The sequence below is a fragment of the Hoplias malabaricus genome, chromosome 10 (assembly GCF_029633855.1).
Source record: "Hoplias malabaricus isolate fHopMal1 chromosome 10, fHopMal1.hap1, whole genome shotgun sequence".
Classification (NCBI taxonomy): Eukaryota; Metazoa; Chordata; class Actinopteri; order Characiformes; family Erythrinidae; genus Hoplias; species Hoplias malabaricus.
Window position 1 is genome coordinate 33537194 of NC_089809.1, and position 26574 is coordinate 33563767.

Below are 26574 nucleotides of genomic sequence, written 5' to 3' on the forward strand. Positions count from 1 at the left end.
ACCTGATACAACCTATTGATCGTTTGTGGAGCACTGATTAAATTAGAAGAATTAGATCTACTCCTGTTTGATGGCAACAGAAACTTGCAGTTGGAATCAAACAAACAAAAGTTGCCTGAATCCTGAATCTGAATGATTTACATACAAAGCTACACATGGAACTGGCTTGAAATTCACCCCTCACTCACTCACTCACTCACTCCTGTTTAACAAAATGCTCCATAAGGGAGGCTGTTTATTGACACAGTGTGTCTTTGTTTTTACAGTGTCCACAAAACAACATTTGAGAGATTCTGTATGAGTGTCAGTGTAGCATTTTGATTTTGTGGTTCACTAAGTGACAGTGATTTCTCATTGTGCACAGAAACTGTGGGTTGTGGCAAGTGCATGCTGAGTGTTTTTTTTGTTTGTGTGTGTGTGTGTGTGTGTCTGATTTCAGCACTGTCTGCTACACTCCACTCTGCAGATGCAGCTCTGGCTTCCTCTGTCTTTTATAAACCCTTATTGTCTTATGATTGAGTTCATTGTCTGTTTTATTGCTCAATAAGCCGCTGTGTTTTTGGGGGAGAGACGTGCGTCCCAGCTCGTTCAGTGGCTGTAGCCATCTTGTAAAAGGAAATTGTTTTTCAAACAGACAAGAACGTGAGAGGGGAAATGTAAACACTCAGAATAAAAAGCACACACACACTTAGAGCTTTATTCATCTGACAATATTTGTGATAAGCTTGTTCATGTCTTGTGATGCTTGTATCGAGAGAAGCACAGGGTAAAACACAATAAAGAAAAGTAGGAGAAGAAATTAAACACACACATAGAATTCAGAATAACAGTCATAGAACACATTTAACACCAGACTGCTGTATACAACATATCCAGCAAATAAAAGCATAAACATACAACATGTGCACCCATGCAGAGATAATTACATTAATATACTTTTTAAAAGCTTTTAATCTAATTATAAAAAACAGATTGTTCAGTCCATTGGGCAACTTCTCCAAAATCTCTGTGCTGCAGATAAAAATGCTCTATAACCTTTCGTTTCATCTGAGACTATGCTGCTCCATTTAGTGCTTTAAAACCATATAAAAACATTGAACTGGACCCTGTAAAAAAACAATATAAACCATATGTTTTATATTTTTATCCAGTCTGTTTTATGGGTTTAGTCATTTAGCCAAGTCCACCTGTTAGCTCACACAATGCAGTGAAGTTGGGAGCGTGAGGACCGATATATACTTCTTCTGAGACTTGTGAAGTCAGCTACTGCATCTTTCAAACTGCTACTAAAACACTGTCACTGTAGATCGGAACATTTTATGTCAGCTAACAGACGCCCGCGCTGACTAGTATAACATTGAGTGATGAGGGTGTGTGGTGGGATGTAAGGAAGGTCCATCTAAAAACGATTAATGGCCCCTCGGTTAGTCTTCAGTAAGATGTTTGTTTTCAGATTCCCTTCACCAACAAAGAGTTATGAATCTTTCATAGCATTATAACAGTTTGTATGTTTATGCAGTTCTGGCAATACAAAAAAAGCTCATGAAATGTTAAAAACCATCATAGTATCATTTATTGCAAGAAAATTCTAGGGAATATTTGCTGAATATAAAATAAGTTTGTTGCTCTTATAGTATTGTGAAGGGCCTCCTTGCCTGAAGTTACATTTCTGCTTGATCAGGCTCAAATATGGCATTTGCTTCATGATTCTGAATATACTTGACTTCACTTTGTTTTCTACAGTTTGAAAATTTTTGCACAGTAGAGATTCCTTATTGCATTATTAAAATACAATAAATGAATATTATTAATATTCATTCATTGTCTGTAACCACTTATCTAGTTCAGGGTCACTGAGGGTCTGGAACCTACCCAGAATTACTGGGCGCAAGGCAGAGACACACCCTGGACAGGACACCCGTCCATCACAGGACACCACATACTCACACATATGGACAATTTTGAGTAGTCAGTCCACTTATTAACCTACACAGGAAACCCATTCAGTGTCAGGGAGAACATGACAAACCCGTCACAGACAGTCACCCAGAGCAGGGGTCAAACCCACAACCCCAGGTCCCTGGAGCTGTGTGACAGCGACATTGCCTGTTGCACCACCGTGCTACCCTAGAATGGATGCGTATTATTAAAACATATTAGCAGTAACATAATGTTAGAGAGAACATCTTTGTGACACTGACTGCTTATTTCACTCATAATATCTAGCATACAAACAACACAACATAAACTCATTATAGTTGTAAACACCTTGATTTACATAGGAGGGTTTTTTTAAAATTTCTTAATTTAATGCATTATTATGATAATCACTATTATTATTATTATTATTATTATTATTATTATAATTAACACCAGTAGTTGTAGTAGCAGGCTATATTTGTCTGGTTGCTGAGAGCAGAATGGAGAACTAAACGCAAATGATTATTTAAAAAAAAAAAAAAAGAAAAAAAAAACGAAAAAAAAAAACACTCCACTTTCTGAGAGTCTGGCCACAGGGAACAGTCTGGTATTCTTCTGTGTTCTCCTGTGCTCTTCTGTCCTCTTATCAGTACAGGAGAACAAGCCAAAGAGTTGCTGCATTTACAGACAATGCATCACTCCACTATTTACTTCATTTACTTTATTTAATAATCTATGCAAGCATTAGTTCTGATAGAAAAGTGATTCTGAACATCATGCTTAATGGTATTATGGAAATATGTCAGGCTCAGACACAAGGCCTGCAGCTCTACACAAATATTACAATAATATTTTGGCAAGAAAAAAAGTCTCCCTTGAGTCTTCTGCACTCATTCACTGAAGTGAGGAGCTGTACTATTAAGACATATTAATTAATTCATTCGTTGTCTGTAACCAGTTACTATCCAATTCAGTGTCACGGTGGGTGCAGAGCATACCCAGAATCACTGGGCACAAGGTGGGAACATACCCTGGAGGGGGCGCCAGTCCTTCGCAGGGCAACACACACTCACACATTCACTCAAACCTATGGACACTTTTGAGTCACCGATCCTATTATGACATATGATAATCCTAAAACGTACTTATGTGGTTTCTGACACTGTATGACAAAGTTCTCTAGAATACTGAACAAAAGTGCTTTGCACAGCAATAAACAGTAGTAACAAACATCTTGAATAATAAGATCTATATGTGATTGCTGCAACTCCATACAATTACAGACAAGTCTGTTAAGATTCAGGCAGGCAGCTGGCTAGTTAGTTGTTGCTTGCTAATTAGGCAAGATTAAGTACACCGCTTTGGCAATAGTTAGCTACATTAGCCATGCTGCTAAAAAAAGTAACAATTTTGGACACTAGAGCCAAGGAAAGTGTAATCTGTTGGCAACCCCTGCATAATGCCTTTAAGCAACTGTGTCAATGTTCCATTAGTCACTACTTTTATCTTCACTACAGACCTATAGCACATGGTGCCCTCTGTGTTCAGAGCAGAGATAGCACTTTTCCACCAACAAGGAACCGGAAAGGTTCTAGTCCGTGAGCTAAATTAGGAACTGTTCAGCACATTTCCAAGTTTGTTCCCAACTGGAACCAAAGGAGCACTGGAGCCAAAGGAGACGGGTTTAGTTTCAGTAACTCAGGAAAGAGCTCAAGCCTCAAATACAGTTTTATCAAGCTACACAGGGTAATTTTCAACATTTCATATAAAATAAATAATAGTACACAAAACAGAAACACGCTCCATTTGTGTTTTTCTGGGGCTGTGTTTGGCGTGACAGTGGTCAGAGCTGTGGCTCTGTGTGATGTTTCTCCGCTGTTCACAAGCTCAGCAGGACGGCTCTGAACTCTGCAACATTTACATATGTATTATATCCAGTGGTGGACAGTAACAAAGTTAATGTAATTCGTTACTCTACTTAAGTACTTTTTCGTGTTGCTTTAACTCCAATACATTTCAAAATCAAATATCGTACTTTTTACTCCACTACATTATGAAAATTGTCCATTAATCTTTGGTTTATGTGTGAATAAAACCTTAACATGCCTGAACAAATCTCACTGCCCCACACAGCTCTCTGCGTGACACACAGAAGCACTTTTGCTAGGAGACAGAACACAGTAGCTACACTAAAACAAGTGAAAATATTTTTCTGCCTAAAACCAATAATACCAAAGGCAGACTTTTTTTCTTCAACTGTTGGGCGAAGTTGAGACTCAAGTAATCACTTTCAGTCCTTAGAACCATTATGAAGTACCAAAATGATTTGTACAGTTTAGTATTTGGCTGTGTTTGAGTCATCAGTAATTATTCATATATATATATATATATATATATATATATATATAGTTTACAGATCTGTAGATGTCACAAATCATGCACCATGGGTGAGCGTCAGTTGGTTTATACTTTTGCAATGGCGTCTACCTCGCTCTGCAATTACACCGCCAAACCACTAGGACTGAATTTCAAACATCTCCAACACAATGTAGTACACAATGTAGTGGTATTAGTTTTACAAATCTTTACAGCATTACACGTGAGATCCTGAAAGCAGTGCTGGTGCTCCAGAGACCACTGGAGTGAACTGCAGTTCTCGCTGGTTTGTTTATATTTAGAAGCTCTGCGTATTTTAATGTGGAACAATATGTATGTGGAAGAAAATGACTCTTGTTTGTACAAGACTGAAGTTTCTATACACTGGTTTAAATAACACGAAAACATCTTTGCATCTTTGGGAATTTCCACCTTAAGTGATCCAAAACAGAAAAAACAAGTCAATATTACCCACCTGTGGAGCAGAAATAGAGCAATATCTTCATCTCAGTTCATACTTTTCAGCTTTTGTAATTCTCTATTGTCTAAACTCCATGACTTTCACTGCCATGAGCAGAGAGAGAAAGCACACCAAACCAAAACACCTTGTTTTTTTTAGACATTTTATTGAGACCTGGGAGCTAGCAAATGGTGAGAAAACATGTAAATTTTATAAGAAGATTTTACAAACATGAACATCACCATTAATAGGGAGTATTTCTTTCCGTTTCTACAATAATGTCTTTTAGTTTTCTGGGAAGACTACATTAAACTTTAGAACTTTGCAGTGAGGATTTGAACTTATGCAGCTATAAATGCATTAATGAAATCAAGTAAAGAAGTTAGATAATTAGTTGTAGATCACGAACACCAGTCCAACTCATACCAAAATCACAGGATGTTGTTACTTTGCTCCTGAAAAACCAGTTCCACTGCTCACAGTCTGCCCTACACAGCAATTGGATGAATGTATCAGAATTTTATTCATAACAACTTTGAACAAAGCAAAAATATATTTATAATTAACTTATAATTGCAGTAGAATCAGTCTATTACTGTGTTTCAGTAAAGTATGCTATTTTAAAACACTAATACATGACACACTTCCTATATTTTTGCTGGTCTGCATTATCCTCTCGTCACTCAGAAAAGCTTGGCTGAGCGATTTGCATAATCAGTGCTTTCCCATAATTGGCAAACAAGCAGCTTCTACATAAATTAATATGCATGATTTGCTGGAGCAATTGGCAGACAGGCGTTTTTACACTATCAGCTTCTATGGAGTGTAAACAACCAATTAACCAGAGCGAGCAATCAAACACACACCTGGGAGAGCGAGGGGGAGAGAGAGTGAGAGGAAAGCAAGAGAGAAAGAAAGATAAAGGGGGAGAGAGAGAGAGAAACAGAGAGGACAATGAAACGCTGAGTCACTGAGGCAAGCAATTGCAGCACTATGTACAAGGGTAAAATTATCAACATTCCAAATAAATTGTTCCTAAGAATAATAATGAAGCCTAATAAGGAGGGTGTGCGTATTGTGGATGATTAATGATTGAACACAAATACCACTCTTGTTCATCCCCAAGGTATTAGATGGCTCTCATTCTCTCCAGAGAACGTAGTTCCACTACTCCACCGTCCAAAGCTGGGAGCTTTATTCTACTCAATCTGATGCTTAGTGCATGGTGAGTTTAGGTTCATGCACAGCTGCTCCAGAGCACCCCATTTCATTTCGTTTCCTATGGAAATTATAGTGTGTAAAGACCATTAAATGTATGCATTCAGAATGTGCTGATAAGGTTGTTCTACAAACTTTTGGCTGCAGTGTTATTATATTTGATATATTTACATGTAATATAGACTCTCAGATCCAGTGTCAGTGTGGTAGTAGCATCAGGGTTTCATTTATAGCATAGTTATGGAACATATTTGTACCATATACTTTATTAAGTGTAGATTTTCAAGTATATTAATTTCATACATCTCATTTCAACTGCAAGATTTCCTTCTTTTCTTCTGGACAAGAGAATGTGATGCACCTTTAGGAAACACTCAACTCTAACACCCCTGGAGTACATTTAAAGTTACATTTCAAGTGTCTGTACTTTTAGTGAACAATCGTGTGCCTACACAGTACCTTTTTGAGAGAGTTGCCCTCATGGTTTGCCCTCTTGCATTAATGTCATACAGCAAGTGTTCTCAGGAATGTAAAACCTTATTTGACCAGAGGCATGTCAGACAATTCAACGTTGAATAAATTTTGATTTGGATATTTATTTTCTCAGTTTATTAACTCACAATTGAACATTCTTAAACTCGTATTGGTATTTAACATGATGGTTAAAGTTGTTAAAACTAATTTAGCGCACTTTGAGGCAATTCAGTGCTCCCTTTAATCGCAGTAAACCAAACGGAGAATTGAAGATAAATAAGCTGTGGAAAGTGTAGGAATTTCAGTCATGGTCCTTGACTTAAACGTATTACTCCATTAATGATCATGAGCTAATCTGAGACTAAGAGAGAGGAGACTGGCATTCGCTATCAGCAAAACGAGCCTTGGACTAAAAAAAAAGTCAGCCTAACAAATATTTAAGTTAGCATTAGCTTGTGTAAACTGAGTGGACGACATAAGCACTTCAGCTTTGTTAAGACATACTATGGAACAAACGCAGTTTTTTTGTTTTTCCTTTTTTAATTAATGGCCGATAACTGCGACAGTAGTCACATGCAATATGGATAATTTTTGTCTGCTACTAAAATGCACTGTACACTACCCATTGTAACGAACTGCAGGACAGCATAGCTGCACTGATACGTTTCTGTTTGTTTTCAGACACAAATATAACATTTCACACTATCAAAAGAGTGCACTATGATGTCATAATGTTGCTGCTTAGCTTCTAGGTAGAACCACAAAACTTTAAATACTCTACGTGGTATTTTTAAGAAGCATTATTGTGTGTCTCTTATATGCCTCTCAAAATATTTAATTACATAATCAACTAACCATGTCCTTGGATATTAATGACACGACAGTTACCTAACAAGATTTTATTATTCGTTAATAAGGTTAATTAGTCATAACAGTGTACAATTCAACCCACATATTACCATGGTGTCAACAACACAAACATTTAGGAACTTTACTGTGTCTGTGTGTGTGTGTGTGAGTGTGTGTATGTGTGTGTTGTGGTGTGGTGTAGTGTATTATTACATATTTTAATATTTAAGTGTTGGAAGCATGGGAATGAACTCATATTCAGTTTAAGATTGTGTGTGTAGAATGTCACAGAGGACTGAGGAGTTGAACCACTGATGCATACTACGCTTACAGGTAATATATTGAAGGCTGGTGTGTATGCTTTGGGAATTAAGCCCTGGCATGAAGCTAACACATGGAAGTTTCAATTCTGTACATTATCACTGCAGAAGTCAAACATATTAACTTGCACATACACACTTCATGCCAGGATGCAGGTCAAAGTGTGGCTCATACAGGATATCAGTCCAGTCCAGTTTAGTTCTCCAAAACACTCCTTCACAGCGTCAGGTAGATCATGGTCCTACAGCTCAGCTCCTTCACCTTTAAAACACAAAGCAAATAAAAAAAAATTACACAGTGCTCATACAACATTAATCAAGCATGAAAAAGAAGCAACAAAATCAAACAATATTTATAAAACATTTAAGTTGCCAGGTAATGTACAAAAATCATGTTAAAAAAGTGACAAATATGAACTTTTCACAGCAGTTTCTATACTAAAATAACCACTCACCAATCATAACGGGGACGAGGGGGGTGTCGGGGCGACTCATGGCGAGGTGCAGGGGAGGAAGAACTTGGGGGTGCAGTCAAAGCCAACTGTCCTGCTCCCATCCTGCGGTCCCGACCATAATCCAGACCACGAACATTAGGAGGTGCATACCGTCCCACCCCCCTTCTCCACTCCTCATCAAATGCAGCTGCCTCACCTGAAAGGGGATGGGGTGAGAGACAGAGAATAAACTCAACTCTTGGAACGTTTTACTAAACTAAGCTTCAAAGTTTAGGGAGAGGCTGGTTATCAGTATGGAAAAAAGTGATGTACTAAACCGCTTTAGGGGAGATTAAGACTACAAACACCACTCACTCTCCTCCAAGTTAATGAAGTCCTGCCTGTCCTCTCGGTCGCCAGTGCGACGGTTTCTGGCGCGTTCTACCACATGGGCTCTGTCTCCGATGTGGTGGCCTATAGCCATCCGCTCCATACCACTCTCACTGTCACGGAGGGACTGGCGTGTCTCTCGGATCTACACAAGAACACCCACATAGAATGAGTTAATAGTCTGCAAAATCATAGGAAAAGCAATCATTAAGTGTGTGTGTGTGAGAGATAGCACTTCCATGCCAAGTTCAACATTTTGGGAATGCATGTATTCCTGTCAATCGTTCATCCAGGATGGGCTTTTGTACACGTAGAGTGTAGGTACATGAATGTGTGTGTCTTTGAGCTTGCTTATGTCATGTCTCCCTATTCGATGATGTCTCACATCCCTTCAGGTGAGTATGTGTGCATTTACATTATATTCCAACCCATCAGGAGTGATATCTGCATTTAGACACATGTGAGGATGTTATGTCTCACCCCTCCAGGAGCTGTGCGCACTTCGCTGGTCTGTTGGTAGACTTTAGGTGCTCCAGAGTCAGTGGAGGAGTAAGAAATGACTGTGGAAGAGGAGTAGGTTTGACAGCTCGGGCTACCAGACATCCTCTCCTGCAGGAATCAAGATCATCACACAGCCATTCAGTTAAACAGTAGCACATGCATTTGCATTCAAGCATATAAATGAATGAATGAACGAATTAATTCATATTTTAAGGAGAAGCAAGATGACTGGATTAAACAGTCCTGCCAGACGTAGCAGGAAAACACAACATCGCACCGACTTGATCAGAAACTCTCAAAGAGGAAATACTAGCATTTCCCTTTCTCTAAAATAGTTTTTTTCCCCACATTCTTAAAGAGGATTTGTAAAAGGGAAATTAAAACTAAATAAATAAAACACTTGTAAAATTGTAAAAGAAATGTAAAATGAATAAACAATTTAAATCTTTCTCTAGGCTTTCATCAGTGGCCACTCTTAGTTGGATGATTTTGTAGTTGTGGATAACCCTAGAAGTGGCATTTTTTCAAAACTCCTGCAACAGTGCCATATACTCGCACAAACAACAAAATATCAGTGTCACTTGTGTACAGAGAATAATCCACTATTGTCAAATACAGACCTGTAGTCAGGAACTGAACCATGAGTGTATGGCTACAGCTGTAACCATGTATAGTGGACTTATACAACAGGTTTTCTCAAAGTGGTCAGAAAGTGGAAGTGCATAGCATTGACATTGTGAATGTACATCTACAATAAAGAATAGCAGCTCCTGTTAAAAAAATAGCTCAACTCTCAGTCAAACCACAAGTGCTCATCCATTGAATTCAGGTCAATCATAATCCTAATCGGAATAATTCAGCATTCCAATAAAGGCATTCAAAAAATAGTAAAGGATGTAAAGAAAGACAAGGCCCTATCCTACTGCCTTGTGTCATTTATAAAGTGTAAGCATGTTAAATGGTAAAAACACACGTTACATATTAATCCTGCTGTTCTGAACAATGTGAATTTAGAAGCACTCACCATGTTCTCCATCATCTCACTCATCATCCCGAACATGTCCATGAAGCCCCCACCCTGTGACACAGGAACACATCTCATCAAACCCTTACAAATTCCAGCATGTGTCTTTGTCTGAAGATGCATGTACATTTATTTATGTGTTACAGTAGTAGGAGAATAAGATGATCATACCATTCCCATCATGCCAAAGGGGGTCAAGGCTCCTGCCTGTGGCTAAAGAGAATGATGAGGGGTAAGTTTTTTTTTTTTTTTTTTTTAGCGACCAGTCACCCAAATAATCCAAGAAATACAAAAAACACTTTTAGTTTGAATGTAAAAAGTGCTCTTAGGAGTATGGTGGGAAACTGATTGTGCTGTTGTAAGCATCCACAAAATGACGAGAGTGGCATTGGAAAGTTTGCCAATAAACGCATATTTAAAAAAGATTTTATTGTGGAGAGCCTGCAATCCACAACTTATATCAGACAGAAGATTTCCCTTGCTTTCAGTTGTGAGATTATATGATTTATCCACAGTTATACTTTGAAAAATGTATTGCTAGTCCTAATTTAACTTCACATGTGTAAGACATTCAGCAATAACTGGAATATTGAAAATATTTCTATTTGTGTCATAATTAGTTTCTGTGAGGTTTAGATTGACATTGTCATTACTTCAGACCTCACAGAAACTAATAATGATACATATTAAATATGAAAAAAAAGTTAACGTTCTAGATTTTGCTGTATATTTTTTATAAACCTGAAATTTAATAAGACAACTACAGATGTTTTTTTTAACCGCAGATGTCTTTTATTCTCTAAACCGAGAGCAGTGTAAAACATTAGCTTACACAAGTTCTTCTTATTACTCATCACATCTTATTATTGCAGGTAATAAAATGTTTTACAGAAAGTATCTTTGCTTGTAATGTGGTTGTAATTTGTAAGGAGGGATACGGATTACCTGCAGGTGTGTTCTTGGAGACTGGATCTGAGGATTCATAGGAAAAGGCTCGAAGCCAAAAGGGCCAAACAAGCTCCTCATCTGATGCCGATGTGCTGCAAAAGGATCCCTAGAAAGACAATAGGCAACCAGTCATCCACAATCACTTAAATGATCAGAGATGACACAACTGCTCTGGCAAGAAATGAAAGACAAAAATAAAATGATAAAAGCTATACTCACATCATGTACGGACTGTCATCAACGTCGTCCAAATAGCGAAACATTGTGGGAACGTAGCTGTGCAATTTTTAAAATGAAAATAAATATTTTCTTATATAACAATATATTTACTTGATAATAAATGCTACTAAGACGTTAATGCATGTATTAAGTGCAATTCAGAGTCATTAAATTTGCACAAATAACCATTGAATGCAACAGAAGTAAAAAAAATGTAAATAGCTCCTTAATGTAACTATGTTTAATGCAACAAGGTTTTTAAAGCAAGTATTGAGTCCAGCATGAATTTGGATTTAATGAGACAAAGTAACGAATTCACGTACGTATTTCTTCGTAGCGGAGTAGATATTTACCGTTACGCACTGATAATTTAAAGTAATTTAACAGGAATCGCTGCAATGAAGGCGAACAGTTGCACAATATTTAGGTCATTGCAATTTGGAGCTCTGAACGTTAGCGCACAAATAGCACGGCTAATCGACAAGTTTTATAATGACGTTAACGTTAGAGTTACGCTGTAATGAACGCTCTGTGATAACGTGGAGTAAAGACACAGAGCACGGGGCTGAACACAATCTGAGTGTCCGAACATTTATGGCCACGCTTCTCTGAACACACAGCTGATTAACGTTAACCCCCTAACGCTAAAACACGGCTACAAGGTTAACACCACTCGCTTTATAAACCTCCGTCTAAAGAAGAGCTGAGTTCAGTTTAGCAGAGCTCAGCAAATTGCCCTCAGTCAGATCTCTTGATGCTGAAACCCAGCTTTGTTCCTCAGTGATAAAAACACACAAAGACACATAAACACGACAAACCACGACGGTTTTAAGCGCACTCTCCGGAGCTATGGTGTTTCTCCCGGCAGCATGGACAGTAAGACGCGTCTACAGGAAACACATTTTAACCAACGAAGTCGATAAATGCGGAATAACAGTGTGAAGGAAACGAGAATTTAACTCCACAACACACAAAAACACAAGGCCGCAGAGAATCACATCACCATCACTACACACGCCCCCGAGACACCGAGGAACGCAAACAAAAGTCCTACCTCAGATAAAAAAAATATAGCAACTATACACAATTTATGCTTTATTTATTTATACATAAATTCCAAACCGCAGGAAAAAAACTCTATAATATAGAGTGTTCAATAAAATATTGAATTGATTTATTGTTTTTTAATCAATGCACATTTTGCCAATGTTAGCATGTTATTCACATTTTAAAAGTTTTTTTTTTTATTAATAATGACAATTGTAACAGGAAAGGTTTTATCAGTGGGATACGTCATGACAAATGATTAATCAGTTTTACCGGATAATTTAAGACTAAAGTCAATCCTGTCCAATAGAAAAAGACCTGAAGGACATTCCTATTGGACAAGTCTAAACTCGGTCTAAATGAGAAATCCTGCTTTGTGAAATACAACACAGGAATCGTAAAGCATTAATACCGCGATGTCAAAGGGGTTTATTTCACATTGTATCATACTCCCTATGTAGTACACTACGTAGTTCATACAAAGCGGCGTATACACATAAACGGTGTACTAAATTTAGAAAGAGAATTGTAATTCAAATTTGGATTAATATAAGTACTTTACTCTTAGATATGTAGTGTGCTGTTTTGTGTAGAGTCGGTAGTATCCATGATCGATACAGTGCCCTATGTAGGGAATACGGAGCCATTTGACATTCCAAAGCCCTCCACCCCACCCACCACAAACACACGCCGAATAACGACTTTTATTATGAAAATATACCGTTATAGCGATTTTCAGATTTTTTCATATTTTTGCCGGTGTGAAACGTCGTTATTACGTTACGTACTTTATGTGCAGTTAAATTAACCATAGGGTGTTTGTTGTTTACAAACACAGCGCTGCGTGTGAGGATGGTATCGGGGTATCTTTAGTGGGTTGGTCGGTATGTGTTTCTAGCGCCCCCTGCCGCTCTGCTGATTCTCCGCTGAATCCGGACGTAACCAACGCCTAGAAGCGCTCAGGAGCAGTAAGTGTTTTTCTCGAACTCTATGTGTTTTAACTGTTGTTACTCTTAGTTATACACATTTTCGTGTGTCTTACTCTTGTAGTTTCGCTGACTGAGGACTTTTTACCATTTTGTTGTTTTGTTTTAGCGGCACTTTATGTGCTGGCTAACGTTAGCCCGTATCTTCAGCCCGATGTCGAGTTTATTTAACAGTCTAAATAATGAATTTATACACATATTAACATGTATTAATATGCCACAGATGATTTTAGTGCGCTTTCACAGGTTTACATTGTACCAGTTTTGTTGCCAACTGTTAGAGTTAGTCTACAGAGGCAGACGTGCCTGTAGTGCTCTGTTTTGTGTAAACAGTTAAGCAAAAGACTGCTGTTGCTCATGATAAAGTGATAAAGATGATTGTCTGTTACTACACATCCACAACATTGAGCTCAGTATTGTCCTGTTTGAGGAGTAACTCGGTCAGAACTGATATGATGTGTCCTACTGAGGCCTTGTGTTGGGAGGAAGTGACTGAAGAAAGAGTGAAACTGATTCAACTAAAAGGAGTTCAGAGGGACACAGCCACTACCAGGCCTCAGTCTCAACGTGAAAAACTTAGTTTAACCTGAACTAACATTCTCAGTCTCTCACACACACACACACACACACATACACACACTTGTTTTGCCTCTCCCCATCTATCTTTCTTTTCAAACGAGTATCTCCATAGCATTCTTTCTTCTTTCTCACTCTGTTTCTCTCTCTCTCTCTTGCCCTCATTTCTCCCATTATACCTCTCTGTATTCTATAAACTTTTCCTTGAAAGTTTTAACTCATCAACCAAGAAATATGCTCTGAAAATGTCTACATGCCAGCATTCACTGCCTGAATGACCCTTTTTTTCCATCCACAAATCACACAAAAGTCCACACGAACACAGAATCACAGCAATAATTCGGTGTCTTCAATCTCATCTTTTCATTTAGTATATGTTTATATTTAAATTGTATTTGTACTCCTTCTGTTCGCTAATCTGCCTTCAATGGTCAGAAAGAGTGGCTAGTGAACGCTTTTGTCTGTGACAGTGCTCAGTCTTTGAATTTGAAGAAACTGAAACTGAAATTTTGGGCAAAAAGAAAATTAAGTTGTTAGTGAACTTTTTTCCATTCCTTCCTATACCTATAGATGCAGACAATAAAGTGTGTCGTGGTTGGTGATGGAGCTGTTGGGAAAACCTGCCTCCTCATCTCCTACACAACCAATAAATTCCCTTCTGAATACGTTCCCACGGTAAGACATGGACTAAAGGGCATCCTCCTAAAGCATATTTAGAAGGACAATGAACATCATTTACTTATATATTCTCCGTCATTAAATATTGTTATAATATTTATACTGTTATAATTGAGCTGTTAAAATGCAACTGTATGTATTTCAGAATGTTAGAACAGAATATAACCTACTGATGTATATTCAGTACAATATGGACAATTATAATGAAAAAATTCTCTGTATATATTTAAATGGGACATATGACACCTCGTTCCACAAGATATCACAATTCATTGGAGTCTTAATGAAATGTCTGTGATATGCTTTGGTCAAAATACCACAAAGATCAAACAACATAACAACATTCTTCCCACTTCTGAACAGTCTTGTTCTTATCAGCATGTTTCAGCCCTTCTTCCTTTAAATGAGAACTGATTTTGACCTGAATTTTTCGCATTTTCAACATTTTTAATTAGTAAACTTATTTCTCTGTGTACAATGTGTTTGTTTTTAACATTTTAAAATGTGTTTAATGTTTTTCTTCTGCTCTCACATAAATGAGGCTCCAGTATGCTGACTATTTTTAAAGCAGTATATTCACAATAAATATTAGCAACATCTGGGATTTTGTGGCTTAAGTGTTTACTAAATTATCAGTATCAGTATTGATTGTTTGGGAGGGTGAAGTTTACACCTTTATTACTTCTATTAGTGTATTGCCCTTTTAGAATATTTTTAAAGTGTTTAAGCCACTAGAGACACTCTTTGGTTACTGATTGCCTTGAGCAAATCCTAAACTGAGTATCTGCCTTTAATATACTATTGTAATCTAATGATGTATTTCTACTTTTTTATTTGTCAGGTGTTTGATAATTATGCGGTCACTGTTATGATCGGAGGGGAACCCTACACACTGGGCCTGTTTGACACAGCAGGTAAGGCTCTTCATGTGCCTCAGGGTGTTTGTGCAGTGTGTTCTGCCTGTGTGATGGTCTCTGGAAGGCTGTGAATATGAGGAGTTCTCTCTCTGTCTCTTAAGGTCAGGAGGATTATGACAGACTGCGGCCACTCAGTTACCCACAAACAGATGTCTTCCTTGTCTGCTTCTCTGTAGTCTCACCCTCCTCCTTTGAAAACGTGAAAGAAAAGGTCAGTTTCTCTCCCACACTCTCCACACACAATGGTGGCAGCAGAATGTAAAAAGTAGCATTACAACTGCTCAGTGTCATCTGGTTTAACAGGCTAACTTAACAAGGTGAGGCAAGAGTTTGGATTGAATGTTCCAGTTGCACTGAGATTATATTGAAGCTACTGCTGCTCAGAGAAAATAAATAAATAGTTGAAGCTTTTTCTGGGGAAATTTATGTATGTTGGGAAACAAAGATTTTATTGACATTTTAATATTGAATAATAAATACTATATAAACATTTCTGTGTATTCAGTTATATATAGAAGTGTGTAGAGAATGAGTTCAAAACAATCTGTATGTAGGTTTTGCTTTGGAGTCTAAAGCTGAATTTCCAGACACCAGACTTCCTGTGTGCACAGGAAACATTCGAAACTGCAACACAAATATACGGCTGTGGTATTTCCCGCTTCTCAATATCGCTACTGCATAAACAAGTTCTTTTGTAGTTCTTAAAATCAGTTGTGGGTAAAATACAGTGGGTATCTAAATGATAAAACACTTGGTTAGACAAATGCCAAAATACTAGCTGTGCCTGAATGTGAAATACAATTAGCAAAAACTTTAGTTTAGTTGCTTCAGTAACTGGTTAGGAAAATTCCTTTTATTTTCAATCTTGTTTAAAAAAATTATAGCAATGTGTTGTCTTCTAAGGTTATGTAATAAATGACATGCAATTATAGGTTCTGTCAGTTTGTTGCAGAACAAAGGCCCAGTGTCATTGAGGTGAAGAACGGAACAGAACAGTGCCTTGTGAAGCATTTTATTCGAAAGGCAAATGAATTGATCAATCGTGTTCACTGATCATAGTTTTCTTCCTCTTTCCCTCAGTGGGTGCCAGAGATTTCCCATCATTGTCCTCGTACTCCTTTCCTCCTGGTGGGCACCCAGGTGGATCTGAGAGATGACAGTAATACTGTTGAAAAACTAGCCAAAAACAAACAGCGCCCCCTTTCTCCAGAGAGCGGAGACAAGCTGGCAAGGGATCTCAGAGCTGTCAAATATGTGGAGTGCTCTGCTCTTACCCAGGTAAAATCTTTATTTTTAGTGCCTTATATTTGTATAATTATTGAGACTAGTGTTTTATTCTAGTATGTGTGAGTTCTACCCAAAGTCCATCTTTTACTATGTGACAGTAGCAAGTACGTTTCCTTTTGGTGGGGTAATGCATTATTCATTCTTTCATCCATTCATGCATTGTCCGTTCATGGTCATGGTGGGTCTGGTGCCTACCCAGAATCATTGGTTGAAGGCAGGAACACCCTGGAGGGGGCGCCAGTACTTCACAGGGCCCCACACACACACACACACACACACACACACACACACACACACACACACACACACACACACAGTGAACTGTGAGAGGAAACCAGAGCACCCGGGGAGAACGCACCAAACTCCTCACAAACAGTCATCTGGAGCAGGACTTGAGCCCACAACCTCAAGATCCCTGGAGCTGTGTGACTGCGACACTACCTGCTGCACCATGGTGCTGCCCCCACTGCATTATCTTTAGACCTAATGCAAATATGGTCAAAAACATGAACTGCATAAGGAAGTATAAAAACTGGTGTTAGATTCAGTTTTGAGTAGTTTTTTTTTCTATTCATTTTTATCATAAGAGTCCCACCCAGTAATTAAACATGTTTATCTTCTCAGAAATCTTCACCACTGAACTCTGAATTCTGTGTAACCATAGAATTTTTAGTGTATTGTAAACATGGAAATGGGTCTCTGGGTTCGTTCATCTAGAGTGTAGCATGCGAGGGAGAGCAAAAATGGATTGTTAAAGAGGATCAGTCCCATCCCCAGAGAAAACTACACATAAAATCACACTTAAAACATCTGTTTGTGGTTCTGAAATTGTGTTGTTATTTAAGAGGTGCTTGATAATGGCCTGCCGTTTTCTCTTTGTCTCTATTGCTCCCTTTCAGAGAGGATTGAAGAATGTGTTTGACGAGGCCATTCTGGCAGCTCTGGAGCCTCCAGAGACCAAACCAAAGAAACGCTGTTTTCTGCTGTAGAGGACAACAGGGGTCAAGGGACACACACTCCAGAGAAAAGAGAGGGAGATGGAGACAGCACAGTAAGGGATTATGGGCTGGGAGGGTTTAACTATCAGATTCAGACAGGTTAATAAAAATGGGAAAAGCAGGGAGACAGAAAATGTGAAAAGAATGGGAGATGAGCTTACTAGTGTATTTGAACTAAAGAAAGAAGTATACAGTGCCTTCAAGGTCTTACATGATAACAAAGAAAAACTTGAGACTTGAATTAGCATCTCTTCTGACACCTCTAGGAAATAATAAAATATTAGTGAATAATTGGAGCACTTTATTAGGGATTTTATAACATATGTCTGAATCTCCCTCAGCTGCAGATGGGCAGCTCATCAGTAACAAACAATCTGGGCCTTCAGTTCTCACTTTTCAAAACAAAGCAGAGAAAATCAGCTAGAAAATACACATGGCTCAGCATTTGCCCATGCTTTTCAAATGGTTTTCATAGTATTTTATAGTTAACCAGTACATTGAGCATAGTCTTACAGAGTTAATTCTGTATGAATAACATTCCAAAAAATGGGTGATTCCTCCTCATATTTTGATGCATGCTAGAGATTTCTTTTGGGGTATTGCACACTTTGTATTATTGTGGACAACCACAGTGTACATAGAATGTGTACACGTTTCTAAAAATACCTGGTGCAAAATTTAGTTTATGGCCTTTTTCCAGAGTAAGGGGATGTTAGAATTGAAAGGAAACCCGCTCTGAATATTCTATTCAGATTTTTAGGTTGCTTTGTCAAAAGAAGTCAAAGTGAAGCTCTGAGTTTTGTTCCCACCTGCAGGGCATATAAAGAATTGCATTTTTTTTTTTTTTAGAAATAATATTTTTAAAGCCACAGTTAAAATCATCTATGTCTTCAGAGTCGTCTGTAGCAGATACAGCTCTGAGTGTATTAACAGAGAACTTGATCTAATAATTTTCTTCATCTAGTGTTGGTGCTGTCTGAAACGCTGTTCATGCAGCCAACAGAGTGCAGCAGCTCCTGACTGGGGTTCTTATGCCGTACTGTATTAAAAGAATGTTTCAGCATTCTTTAGTCGGACCTCTATCTGATGCACTCGTGTCCTCAGTTACCAAAGATGATAATGTTGACATATCTGCCTGCAGAAAACCTGCTGATTTAAAACTTGCTTGTAGATTTTCATTTTTAAAGCCACTGGGGAGTTGCTGAATGTATTTCAGTAAATGTTTGACAGTTGTGCACAATTTTAGGTGCAAATTTGACATTCAATACAATGTTTATAGCAATACAAAGTATATGATGAGACAGATGTGTGAATAACTCAAAAATGAGAATATTACCAAAGTTGTTCTAATGTTTAAAGCAACTTCTCAACACTGGAGCAACAAAGTAAAAATGGCATTATAGCCACATCCCCTTTCGCTGTTTCCATTTAACCTTAAGGCAGGAACCAGTAAGGAACTGCCTTGCTTAGTGTGGGCTGATTTAATGTACACTAACTGGTTACTCCTTCTGTAAGATATCAGATACTGTGTGCAAATATGTTTAGAGCTCTGGAACAAAGATTTACTGCTTAATCTATGTTTGATTGCGGAATTAGTTAATGTATTCTGCAAAAATAATTTTATACTAATAATTATTTAGTAATGAAATGCAGCAACTCCCCAACTGCTTATTTTACAAGCGTGCTTAAAAGTGGGTTTTCAATTCTTATCTAAATACAGGGAGTTGCATTGATAATATTGTCCATTGTAATGGATTGTATGCTACAGATGTGGCAGATAGTGATTCGACTAAAAGATGCTGGAGTATACTTTTAAGAATCTTACTTTGTCTTTTGGGGTGGATACATTTAAGTGGTGATGCTCTTTGAAACTTGAGATACATTTTTTTTTCTCTTAATGACTTTCTTTTTTAGATAGACCTATATTTTGTGATTTACTGATAATGTAACGGTTTGACATGTGCTATTTTGAATAACCATTTTAACAACAAAGTCTATAGGTCTTAATTCAGGCCTTTTCTTAGTCCAACTCTGTGGTGTTTTTAATTTCACTATATTTGTAATAAAAGTTGGTGAAACAGACACATGCCAAAAATGTTTTTATTTCATTCTAACATTAGTGGATGCACCAATACTGCTATAACTGTGTTGTGTATTTCAGTCATAAATCAATCATACTGCAGTGGATTAGTCCAGCATTTGGTGTTCAGACCACTTTAATTTGACCAGGCAGTCAGAGAATATAGCAGCAAGAAGAAAACAGTGCCACCATCTGTGTACAGCAGGACAACATAATCTTACACATACAGTGTATGTAGGAATGTAGATTCACACACAGGCAGGAATTTAAATAAATAGGAGTCAAGACACAATCAGTAACAGTGTTGAGGAATTATAAATACTGCTTATATGCAAAGTGCACTAATCTAAATGTTTAACACACTAACTAAAACCCCATAAAGAAAGTGTTATTCCAGGATTAATTTCCGCCTTAAAGCTTTGTCTGATTAGTTAGTAGTATGTTTGTGTATGTGTTTGTGTGTGCATGAGTTGAAAGTATGTTATAAGCAGAACTGGCATTTATGTGTTCTGCCCTCTGCTCTGCTGTACCTAGTGTTAGTGAATTGTAGGAGAACAGGAAATGCTGGATACTGATGTTGGCTCCAGGATAAGGCTGTTTCCAGTGACGACAAAAGATATGTTTAGTTGTGTGTTTGTATATGTGCGGGTTTCAATCTCTGCAGGTGTGAATGAGCACTGTGTTTTTGCACTGTTGGCACCGGACTGAGCAGCACCAGGAAAATTTGCAAGAGCAGCGCTGGATCACCTCAGCTCTTCCAGCACGGTAGCCTGTGCCACAACACACCAGCTCACAGCCGTCTGGTGCCAGTCGTGATGTTCCTACAGCCCAAGGAGGAAAAAAATAGATTTTTGTCACTTTTTTAAAAGCAAGCACTCCCAGATTTCATTCCTGACTTTGCTGATTAGCAGTCTTCCATCCTAGTTGTCAGTACATCTGACAACAGACACGGCTTCAGCTCAATTAAACAAACATTTCTCACTGCTGCCCCCTACAGCATAGTCAGATCTTAGATTTGAGAAGTAAAATTTGAGCTTATTGTAACAGGTGCACTTCTCCAGTTAAGCTGCTTACATGCCTTTAGTAGGCACTTTCCACAGATGACATGTCACTGACGGTGCTGCAGATGTGCAGCCCAATACACAAGAGGGTGTTATGAACTGTGTGCTGTGATTCATTACTCCTGTAATTACAACTAACTGGAAGCACACTGCTCTAGCCATTTAGGGGAATATCCTCAGACCATAATCATTTGACCTTTATTGAAGGTCTTTATGCCTGTACATTTCATCCTCATCTAACAAAGTGACTATGAGAAGCAACAATCTGATTGCCATGATTATATATCTTGTCATGTGCCATTGTTATGAGATAGCAATCAGAGGTGGAAGATACATAGAAAGAAAGCACTCTGCATTCAGCAAAATCAGACAGAACATTGATCATGTAAAGGGTCTATACTTTTGACAATTTGCCACAATAGAAGCAGTTTCATTTTGTAATCAAGGCTATTGTTCATAATGCATTTTTATTTCTTATGTAATTGTAGAAACGTAGGTTTGGATTTTGTTATTATAAATTAGTCATGCTGTGGTTAAGCTAATTAGATCCAGTCTAATCAGGACGCAGATTATGGGTCAGTCAACAAGTCATTTCTTACAGTTAATTTTGTCTAGTGCAGTTTTAGTGCTCTCACCATTGCAGCGGCGTCCAGCTGTCCCCGGGATGCCATTTTCAGGGTCTATGCGACAAAAATCTGGTGAAGAGGCCAAGTACACGAGGTCACGTGCAGCTGCTGGTTTCACCTGGGGGTCTTTTGGCAGCAGAGCTGCACGAGAGCCCACTCGTGTCAGACGCACCTGAAATCAGCCAACAGGTGTGATCATAGATCTAAATAATATGTAACATGACATGTAAAGAAACTAATAAAGAGACACTATGTTTGGACCTGTGCTAGTGGGGTCTGTAATACATTTAAAGACAATTTTACAAGACATAATCATGTTTTAGGTGGCACGGTGGCGCAGCAGGTAGTGTTGTAGTCACACAGCTCCAGGGACCTGGAGGTTGTGGGTTCGATTCCCGCTCCAGGTGAGGAATTGTTGTGTTCTCCCCGTGTCCGCGTGGGTTTCCTCCCACAGTCCAAAAACACACGTTGGTAGGTGGATTGGTGAATCAAAAGTGTCTGTGTGTGTGAGTGAACGTGTCTGTGTTGCCCTGTGAAGGACTGGCGCCCCCTCCAGGGTGTGTTCCTGCCTAATTTAAAGTATTTTCAGTCAAATAATCATTTAGAGCTTGGTTTCTTTATTTTGGACACAAATATTTTGTGATGATTTTAGAATACTTGCAGAATAGTCATTAATGCATTAATCTGCAATATATTTTTGTGATCAGTGTTCAGCTACTGTTTAAATACAGCTGGACCTCATAAAGTGGTCTGTGAGTGGGTCCAAGAGGGTTTTCTTTTAATAATTGACAATGTATATATTATAAGCAAGAAATATCTGTTTCTGAGATTGCATGATCTTAAATATTCAGGAGTTTTCACACTCTGTTAAACTGGTTTGTTTGTGACTCTCTTAGAAATTACAACACCAGCCTTGGGATTCATTCAGGGTCAGGGGTCAGTGGTGGAGTGAATACCTCTGTGGCTCCATCGAAGCGCTCTTTCAGCACAGCACCGACCCGCCGAAATGGGGGCATGACTTTCCAGCAGGTTCTGAGTTCACAGGAGCCTGACACACCATGGCACTTACACTCCACCTGCATGTTGTGGAGAATAGCCTTAAGGGAAGAATGAGAAAGTCAGAATGAGAATGGAACCTGTCTGAAAGTTAGAGAGACACTTTGATCCTTTTTTCTCTGCACTTGCCTTGCGTCCAGCCTCGTTATTATGAATGTTCATTAGTGGACGCCCAGATGATGTGCCTTTTGCGCGTTCTGGCTCATCCACAAATGTCTGTGAGAATGCCACACCATAGGACAGATTATCTGAACAGCCAGACCATTGGAAGCCTGCAGAGAGTGTAAGAGAGGGGGACACAGTTCTCAGTTTCTCAGAGACCTTCCTACGGTGGCGATCACTGTGTAAGTAGGGCTAAATAATTTGGGGAAAATCTGTAATCACGTTGTCTTGTTATTTTATTATTATTTTTTATGTCCTGGAAAAATGATAATGCAGTTATTAAGCAGTAAAAGCTAAGGTTGGCCATTTGTGCTGTGCCATTAGTATTGCAAAAACATCCTCAACCAGGTAGATTCATCCTGTTGACCTGCTGGGTGGAGCTTTTGAGCTGAAGGCAAGTAAGTGACTGTGTGGGTAGAGATAGAGACAGGAACCATGTTGATGGATCTGCACATATTGAACGAAAGCAAATGTTTGGGTTACATTCAAGCAGCTTTTAAAGCATTAGTGGACTGTTTCCTTTGAGATAACCTTTAAAAATGATTCTGATAACCAGAGAGTCTTATGTGGTGTTAATCACTGATAATACAGTGCTGTGTGCCTTTTCTAAATTACGGTTTCATAACTATCTGAACATATTATACAAATACATTTAAACACTCTATTATCGTTTATTAAGTAGACAAATGATTATGGCCTTCAACAGAGGCATTACTACAATATATTTACACATTGATGATACGTTTTCAAATATGTGAGTTACTATAGTTGTTAACATTTAATGAAACTTGTATCTAATTTAAATTAAATTCATGAATATTATTATTATTAATAATATTTTATTATTGTTGTTGTTGTAAAGCATAATGTAATAATCTGCCTTTTACCCATATTCCATGTCGGGATTTTGAAAAGGCCGGCAGGTGCATGTCATACAAGCTGGCCATTTCAAAATCACGGCCTGGAACATGGATCCGCGGTCCCGATTAGAAGAGGTCTGTATTCTAATTGATTCGGGAGATTCCGTCAGAATTAGACATGATAATATTTTAAGACCCAAATATTCTAAGTAGGTCTGGGTAATATGTGAATTAATTCATCCGAAATTACGCTCCCTTTTCACAATTTTTAATTTGTTTTGAAGTTTGAAGCTTGGTGCCTCTGAGTGTTGTATATTTAGCTGGACTCACCTTCTGGGCTGACTCCTCTAACTTTCCTGTCACAGCCACACCTCTCCAGCTCCCCCCTGCTACAGCCTCGAGTCACAGCAACCGCCACCGCCGCCGAGGACAGGGCATGGACGAAGGCTGCCTCTCGCGTGCCTGTCTCACATCAGAAACAGTCAGTATCACGTCGGTTACACTTACAGCTGCCAATAATGCCTTAAGTGACTTTGATTTTTTACGGAAATTTCCTGGGTGGATTTCAATGCACACACTACTGTTTGGAAATACATTAGAAATAGCAAATAGGATAATATATGAGTTTTAAAGGTCTACTTTTAACAAACCGTAGCAAAAGACCAGAGGTTTCTGACCTTGGTTCATCACCCGGCCGAACACATTAATGCCGCGAGGTGTGGTGGAACAGTTCCAGCGACGATTCCTGAACTGGTGCTGACACTAACCCCAAAGGCAAACAAGCAGAGAGAGTGGAAGAGAGGATTGTAAATTAATTATTGTGGTTGTCTCCAGATAAAGTACATTTTCATGAAATAACACATGGGCTTAACAAAAAGTGTAGAGTAAATCAACATTGCCTTGATGCAGTATAACTACTTCTACAGGGGTCGTTAAAACATCTTTTACATTTCTTATTATTAGCAAATATTAAAAAAATAATAAAAAATAATTAATTAACCATATACCCGTAAACAATTAGCCGTTGATTCAATAATGTAATGAGTAACGTAACGACTGCCGTCTAATCAACGTTCTCTTAAGGTTGAAAATGAAAGTTGAAAAGACGTCCAAACACAGACATTGAAAAGACGACTATTAGACGTCCATTGACGTTATTAATTGGTCCCGAAATAAATTACTTGTATAAAACGCGTTTTGGACGTCCACTAACGTTATCGATTGGTCACCACTTAACTAATTTATTAAGATGGATTTTGGACGTCCATAGACGTTTAAAATATGTCCTTGACGGACAGACTATTTTAGACCAATTTGGAACGTCCAGGGACGTTCCTTGTTTACTGGGACACCATTAGCTTAAACTGCCTTTAATAAAAGTCATGAAAACATTTTCCTATCCCTTTTTTATATCCTTCTGTATGGTACTCTATGTGACAGGGTGACATATGATACTGGATTAGAAATCTGTTAACGTTTTTTAAATTGCCCATTCAGCTCCACTGATGAAATAAGCATTTTTATAAATTAATGATCATTCTAACCTCCTCGATGACCATCTCTGCAGCTTTCCTTACAGACTCCATGACCTCCCCCCGTGCTCGGCACACCCCCACCTGTCCTGCTGAAAGCCCCCTCAGACGCCCACATGGCCCGTCGCCCGATATTGGACGAGAACGTGGCAACCGGGCAATAGAACTGTGGAGCGGTAGAACATAGTGAGTATGTTACCATGAAGAAAGAGAATAGACGAGAGGGCATAGGTTGAATAGGAGGACGAGACAATGAAGAAGGCAAAAGAAACGAGGCATTGAATAGAGATGGAGTGTTTTAAGAGTTGGGAAAGACAAAGAGAGAGGTGCAGAGGATGCGTGAGAAGGAGAAAGATGTCACCATCTTTTACAGGTTATAGCATTACAAACAACGGCCCATGCACGCCAACTTACAGCCAGTTGGTCGCCATGGAGAGGTGGGTTGCCCATAGCAACAGCAGGAGGAGTCGTCCCGTGTGATTCACAGAGGAGACAGTTGGCATCAGACTGCCTGTCCTTCTGTCTGTCTGTTTGTCTGTCGGTGTGCTCTGAGTGTGTGGACAAATGTGTGGCTGTTTCTTGTTCCTTCTCACTCTCTCAGGTTTAGAGTTGGGGATGATCCCCTCATATCTGATGAAAAGAGCCAACATAAAAAAATGTAATCAATTTAATCTTGAGGGTTAGCCCGTTATGAATTGTAAGTCTTTTCATCCAGTGACAATTATGATTAAATCATTAAAGACTGAGTAAATGCTAGTGTGTAAGATACATAGTTATATCAGTAAAGAGCTTTAATGAAGGCTCAAATAAAGGATTTTAATATCTGAGCAGTGTAAACAAAACACACACATTCTAATTTTTACAAGTGCTTCTTTACCAGCTTAGGCCCAGGAAACCCCATAAATATATTGGAAATTTACATTTTAAGTAACACAGTATTTACAAAGGCCCTTAAAGTAATATAATGAACACCACTGATTACTGCAGGGTCTACCCAATGTTGTCATTTCTTTAAATTGTTCACAATAAATAAGTTGATGTAAATATCTTACCAGTCCAGATGGAGCACACTAACCGTCCACTCAGAAATATATCCAGCAAACTTTCTTATTATAAACCAGTCCACACAGACGTAACTTCAGTTGAATCACAATATCTCAACCCAGTCTTGAACACTACTCATCTTACAGGTTTTTGATTCATCACTGCATGTGAGTAACAGTTTCACGCAAAGATAACTGATTTTAATGAAAATCTTTAACTGTCTGTGGCATGTGTCTCTTTCGCATCCCCAAATCTTGTATTCTAACAGTTGTCCCTTGCTATCTGTGTGTAGGTAACACTTTAGAAACAATCTGTACTAATCAAACATCATTAACTTAAGCCATGGTATGTCCTTAAAGAAAAAGAGTATATGTCCTCTCCAAAATATATCAGTCCATTCTTTAGATAGGGTCCAGTGGAGTCAGAAAACTGAATGTAGGTGGAGTGTTGAGCGAAGGGTTATAAAGGAGGCCTGGATAGAGGAAGAGAGGGAGGGTTGGAGAAATTGGAACATAGGAGGGGTAATGGGTC

General features: G+C 38.5%; 4 protein-coding genes across 8 annotated transcripts in view; 2 read left to right on the forward strand and 2 right to left on the reverse strand.

Moving 5' to 3' along the window:
* Nucleotides 1-7309: 7309 nt before the first annotated feature.
* mlf2 (myeloid leukemia factor 2) lies at nucleotides 7310-12169 on the reverse strand. Of its 4 annotated transcripts, none has more exons than XM_066683587.1 (9): nucleotides 11952-12167; nucleotides 11134-11190; nucleotides 10912-11020; nucleotides 10138-10179; nucleotides 9967-10020; nucleotides 8922-9050; nucleotides 8427-8586; nucleotides 8073-8268; nucleotides 7310-7879 (listed from the first exon to the last, which is right to left on the reverse strand). In XM_066683587.1, exons 2-9 carry the CDS (start codon nucleotides 11175-11177, stop codon nucleotides 7876-7878), a joined length of 738 nt encoding a protein of 245 aa, XP_066539684.1. In that variant the 5' UTR covers nucleotides 11178-11190; nucleotides 11952-12167; the 3' UTR covers nucleotides 7310-7875. The 4 variants fall into 4 exon arrangements, with proteins under 4 accessions (XP_066539684.1, XP_066539683.1, XP_066539685.1 ...); XM_066683586.1 differs by having other exon boundaries at nucleotides 11457-12167; XM_066683588.1 differs by having other exon boundaries at nucleotides 12137-12155.
* Nucleotides 12170-13004: 835 nt separating this feature from the next.
* On the forward strand, nucleotides 13005-19698 carry cdc42l (cell division cycle 42, like). Its single transcript, XM_066683590.1, has 6 exons — nucleotides 13005-13148; nucleotides 14313-14417; nucleotides 15262-15334; nucleotides 15439-15548; nucleotides 16418-16615; nucleotides 17524-19698. The coding sequence occupies exons 2-6, from the start codon at nucleotides 14313-14315 to the stop codon at nucleotides 17611-17613; spliced, it is 576 nt and encodes a 191-aa protein (XP_066539687.1). The 5' UTR covers nucleotides 13005-13148; the 3' UTR covers nucleotides 17614-19698.
* Nucleotides 19699-19788: 90 nt separating this feature from the next.
* wnt4b (wingless-type MMTV integration site family, member 4b) lies at nucleotides 19789-25681 on the reverse strand. The gene is given in 8 exon segments (XM_066683636.1): nucleotides 19789-20523; nucleotides 21399-21561; nucleotides 22346-22492; nucleotides 22494-22717; nucleotides 23798-23929; nucleotides 24145-24229; nucleotides 25012-25165; nucleotides 25414-25681. Coding segments are annotated over 8 exon segments (1311 nt in total). The 5' UTR covers nucleotides 25650-25681; the 3' UTR covers nucleotides 19789-20353.
* The window catches only part of chd4b (chromodomain helicase DNA binding protein 4b), a 35711-nt gene continuing 33018 nt past the window's right edge, over nucleotides 23882-26574 (forward strand). The window contains exons 1-2 of one of the 2 annotated variants that reach the window (XM_066683634.1): nucleotides 23882-23948; nucleotides 25035-25185. The gene's annotated coding sequence lies outside the window, so the exon portion shown is untranslated. The remainder of the gene's footprint in view (nucleotides 23949-25034; nucleotides 25186-26574) is intronic. The other variant, XM_066683633.1, reaches the window with a different exon arrangement.

Excerpts from the sequence above, each read along its gene's own strand:
- mlf2 (XM_066683587.1), bottom strand. The coding sequence starts at position 11,177 with ATGTTTCGCTATTTGGACGACGTTGATGACAGTCCGTACATGAT. Across the intron at positions 10,021-10,137 it reads CCTTTGGCATGATGGGAATG|GGTGGGGGCTTCATGGACAT; the intron begins GTATGATCATCT and ends CCTGTGTCACAG. Across the intron at positions 8,587-8,921 it reads TGCGCACAGCTCCTGGAGGG|ATCCGAGAGACACGCCAGTC; the intron begins GTGAGACATAAC and ends GTTCTTGTGTAG.
- cdc42l (XM_066683590.1), top strand. The coding sequence starts at position 14,313 with ATGCAGACAATAAAGTGTGTCGTGGTTGGTGATGGAGCTGTTGGGAAA. Across the intron at positions 14,418-15,261 it reads CTTCTGAATACGTTCCCACG|GTGTTTGATAATTATGCGGT; the intron begins GTAAGACATGGA and ends TTTATTTGTCAG. Across the intron at positions 15,549-16,417 it reads TTGAAAACGTGAAAGAAAAG|TGGGTGCCAGAGATTTCCCA; the intron begins GTCAGTTTCTCT and ends TCTTTCCCTCAG.